This window comes from Austrofundulus limnaeus, unplaced genomic scaffold (genome assembly GCF_001266775.1).
Source record: "Austrofundulus limnaeus strain Quisiro unplaced genomic scaffold, Austrofundulus_limnaeus-1.0 Scaffold564, whole genome shotgun sequence".
NCBI classification, from domain to species: Eukaryota; Metazoa; Chordata; class Actinopteri; order Cyprinodontiformes; family Rivulidae; genus Austrofundulus; species Austrofundulus limnaeus.
Genome location: NW_013952966.1, coordinates 263741 through 268205, shown reverse-complemented (window position 1 = coordinate 268205; position 4465 = coordinate 263741). Strand labels below are relative to the sequence as shown.

The 4465-nt window shown below is 39.8% G+C and overlaps 1 protein-coding gene across 1 annotated transcript in view; it reads left to right on the top strand.

Moving 5' to 3' along the window:
* Positions 1-4465, top strand: part of aldh1l2 (aldehyde dehydrogenase 1 family, member L2) — a gene marked incomplete in the record, with an annotated part of 44459 nt that overhangs the window by 3040 nt on the left and 36954 nt on the right. The window contains 2 exon segments of the mRNA XM_014026528.1: positions 530-674; positions 3939-4173. Of these exon segments, the coding sequence (XP_013881982.1) occupies positions 530-674; positions 3939-4173 (380 nt within the window).

The following is a 4465-nucleotide window of genomic DNA, read 5'->3' as shown; positions in this document are numbered from 1 at the left end:
GATTAGTCGACTAATCGAAAAAAATAATCGGTGATTAATCGATTATAAAAATAATCGTTTGTGGCAGCCCTAGTCAGATGTTACAAAGTCACAATACAATTCCAATGTTCTGTTCAAATGTTGTTTTATTGAAATGCATTGAACAATACCATTGAAACAATACAACATTGTTTTAACTGGACATTAGGTAGTRCTMACAGCAGAGCAAAAGAGGAAAGTGGCTGATTTTCAGACCTTTGTGGAGATAGAAAAGCCAAACYTTTCCACCGATCTTATCTAAGGATCATCCGATCTCCCAAAATTAAGGCAATAAATCGTCTGGCCCCTAATTTTGAGAGAAATTTTGCACAAAATATTTTGGAATATGTTCAAAACTCCTAGTGCAGGACTTACACACAGAAGTTGAGAACCCCACAAAAGTCGAGACATTTAGAAAACATTTGCGCAACTCTCACCTGTCACTAACAACCCTGTGAGAAACTAGCTTAAGTAAGTCTAACCTGTGTTTTTTGTGTCTCCTTATTACCAGACTTACTACCAGAATAAACTTAAACTGGCCATAATTGGTCAGAGTTTGTTTGGCCAGGAGGTGTACAGCAACCTGAGGAAGCAGGGTCACAAGGTTGTGGGTGTGTTCACAGTTCCTGACAAAGATGGCAAGGCAGACCCCTTGGGTGAGTTTTGAAAACCTTCCTCATGACGCTGCTATGCTGTTTTGTACGCACCAAATAGTTTATTCTCTGATATTTTCCTTCTCCCTTAAGACTCTTTACRGCCACTTTTACATTGTCCAGTCTCAGCTTCAGTCTCGTTACCGTAATTCAAGGCGGCCCAGCTGCACGTGATCTCAGTAGTATGAATGTYGCCTCCATGTACGCAGGTTATCATGAGAAATAAGGTCACAAAACACTCACCGTTCTCTGCCATCGTTTCCAAAAATGCCACGCCTAAGTGAGGACATCTTATTTTCTGCTGGTCGGAGCCAGTAAACCAAGCCAAACCTCATTTAAAATCTGTCATCAGCCAAAAAGCAAGGAAACGTCTACACCTCCTCTTAGTACCCCAGTTTTGCTATTTTAATAAAAGATTAAGTTGTGTTGGTCAGTGATGGACAGATCAAAATTAAGCCACTAAAATAAAGACAACAGTAGGATTARATATAATTTATGGAACAATTTTTACATCAGATTAAACCCTTATGGGACAGTAAAAAAAATCAAAGAAAAATATTCCAGTACATGTGGGGAGAAAACACTTGGAATCAGACCATGGTTGACTWATTCCACCAAAACAGTTTTGTGTTTGGGCCTGGGGGGTCTTTATTACAGCAGGAACAAACAAGAGGGCATTAACTTATAAAAGCTAGCAAGTGTCATTTTAAATTGCAACATATTTCAGCGATTAGATTTAACTAATATATTGGGTAGCAAATGTTGGTGCATCGTCTTCACCCCCCAGAATTTACACGGGTTATGTTTGTAGAGCGCCAATGAATTATGAAAAGCATTATGAAAAACTAGGAATTTTTGATGGCCTCTAAATGTCTATTTYCTTTGTTATAAGTAGGGTAAATACAGTTCACATTTAAGTAATTTTAATAAAAATACAGTCAAATGTACACTTACTATTAATTAAATAAATTGACTAAAGATGATGAATTAGCTGTGCAGTATGCTGAAGGTAAACTTTGGGTGGCACCTTTTCACAAAATGTTGTTTGAGAAAATTCAATTCAGTTAAGTTTATTTATATAGCATCAATTGACAAAGGTCATCTCAGTGCACGTTACAAAACATTTACATACATTATACAATGCTATCTTATAAAAACGATCTACCTAAGGAAGCAAGCAGATTGTTTTGAGTCTTCACTTTGTCACAATTTCCCATCCTGAGGAGCACATTGGTGACAGTGGAAAGAAACAAATCCCTATTAACGCAAAGAAACCTCTTGCGTGGTTGATCAGCAACTGACAAGTTGACGCGCGGTCATGTGGTGGTGGGGGTTTCGATTTCGCACTCACCTTTCATAGTCCATGATGAGACATACTGTGCAGACCTCCTGGGAAACTCTTCCTACTGCAGTACATGTAACAGCATGGGTTTCTTCCTGCTTGGGTCCCCACTCCATCCCTGCATCAGCTGTTTGGCCACAAATAGGGATGCACCRATATGAAAATTTCAGCCGATATCGATATCCGATACAATTATTGCTGTTATGGCCGATAACTGATATTTAYGGATATTACACAAACACACAAATTATATTATACAAATACGCACAAACACGCTTGGGTCTTTTTTTGATACTGTAAATAAACAACCAGACCTCTGACATGGCTCCCTACTTCAGTYATTCCTGGCTGCGCAGCGTCAATATCGCTATCATGATCAAACAGATGCCGCTCAACCAACCATCTCCCCTCCCAAAAGAGAAACTAAAGCTAAAAAGTGGGAAGTCAATATTGGACGTTAATATCGGCTCAGTTTTACATATCAGACCGATACYGATATTCAAAAAAATGATCAATATCGGCTAATACCGATATCAATACCGATATATCGTGCATCCCTAGCCACAAATCTGTCACGGACTGAGCACCACATATTTCGGCAGATGCCTCCTCCACGCTCTATGTCCATCCAGGAGTTTTYAGCCWTTTGACCACCTTTACAAGTKTCTGGAAGAGTTATAGATGGACATACTTTCAGCYTGCCTCAGACAACTGCTCCTCAAAACTATCTAYGTTGCTTGGACGTGYGACATCCAGCCTCTAGAAGTGGAGTTGAAGCAAAATACCATCTTTATTGTCTGRGTGCTTTTCTGCATAAACAAACACTCCCGCAAGCCTCTGATGAATAACACCATTCTTTACACAAACTCMTTTGAGAAAAGTTTGAACCAGGCCTCGTGTCAACAATGATAGACGATTTTGCTGCGTTGGATGGAGTACAGTATGTCACGCCCTTAAACCTATAGCAGCAAAACTAAGGGACAACTCAGGAAACCCAAAACAACTCTTAATAACTRTAGAATTTAAGTAGAAGTCTAGTCCTAAAATTAAACAGACTTTGGTCCTGTCTTTCTTTCTGTATCTGGTCATTTAGATAAATGAGTATGAGCTTTGGGTAGAACCTTAGTGCTCAGGGGTCCCATAATTGCAGGGGTGTTTGTCCTGGATCCTGGTGCTCATCAGAGGCCTGTGTTGTGGCTGAGGTAGATGTGTGTTGACTGAGCTGTGCTCTTGAACAAAGACAGGCCCACATCYTGTGTTAGCCAAGGGATAGTGGCCCTATTGTCTCTTTTAGTAGGGGCATCTGTGTGTTCTAGAGATGCAGCTCTGAGAGAAAAAGAAAAAAATGTGTTCAATCTTTTCACAAATTATCAGCCACCTTTTGGTCTTTGTTTTAAACACTTTTGTAGTTTAAACAATGTTTCACTCTTTTCTGTTTGGAGAATTCTGAGCCCAGTAGAGTTAACATTTTCTTTTCACCTACTGGTTTACATAATGCATTTGGGACATTAATGGACTTATGTCCAAAGGTCATTATTGTTTGATACGTTGCCATGTACTGGGTTTATTACAGTTTATTATAGCTGTGTGATGTGGTTCTGACTGGATTTAAAACTTATCTGACTTTAGTTGAACTAGTTGAAACTGACACRTTGGGTTCCAGGTCTAATTGTTATTTATAGAGAACATTTTATTACTTATGCTTGTCTTTATTTGATATCCTTTTAAAGCCTCTTTAATTTATAGTATCTGTGCATTCACAACACATTGAGAACTAAAACTAAGACCAAACTTTCTTTTGTGTACTGCTAGAGGGATCCTGAGTACCTACAGTGGTATTTGTACTCCAGTTTGACAACTATGGGTAATGTATTTAATAGGRCTAGCCACTGAAACTTCTATTCTCACTCTCTTCTGTGTTCTAGCGGTGGTGGCTGAGAAAGACGGKACACCAGTTTTCAAGTTTCCAAGGTGGCGGATGAAGGGAAAGCCTCTTCCAGAGGTGGTGGAGGCATATAAGTCAGTGGGTGCAGAGCTGAACGTCATGCCCTTCTGTTCTCAGTTCATCCCCATGAACGTAATCGACCATCCCAAGCATGGCTCCATCATCTACCATCCCTCCATCTTACCTCTGCACAGAGGAGCTTCTGCTATCAACTGGTGAGAAAGAGAACAAGAGTTGATAGTAATGAATGTACCAGCGTACATTAAATGTTATGTATTTGTTTTCACTGTTTCAGACAGAGTCAAGGTTGTTCTGTTAGACACCAGCTTCCCAACAAGAAGCTTATCTGTCTCTTAATGTCTGCTCCCCGCCCTTACTATCAGTCTGCTCCTCTTATCACCGTGGAGAAATGATCGACTTCCGTTTGTCTTACGGTACTTCAATTCAGTGCTCTTATCTTTAAGAACAAACTGTCTGTCTGGAACGGGGACCAAAAGTAGAAACAAT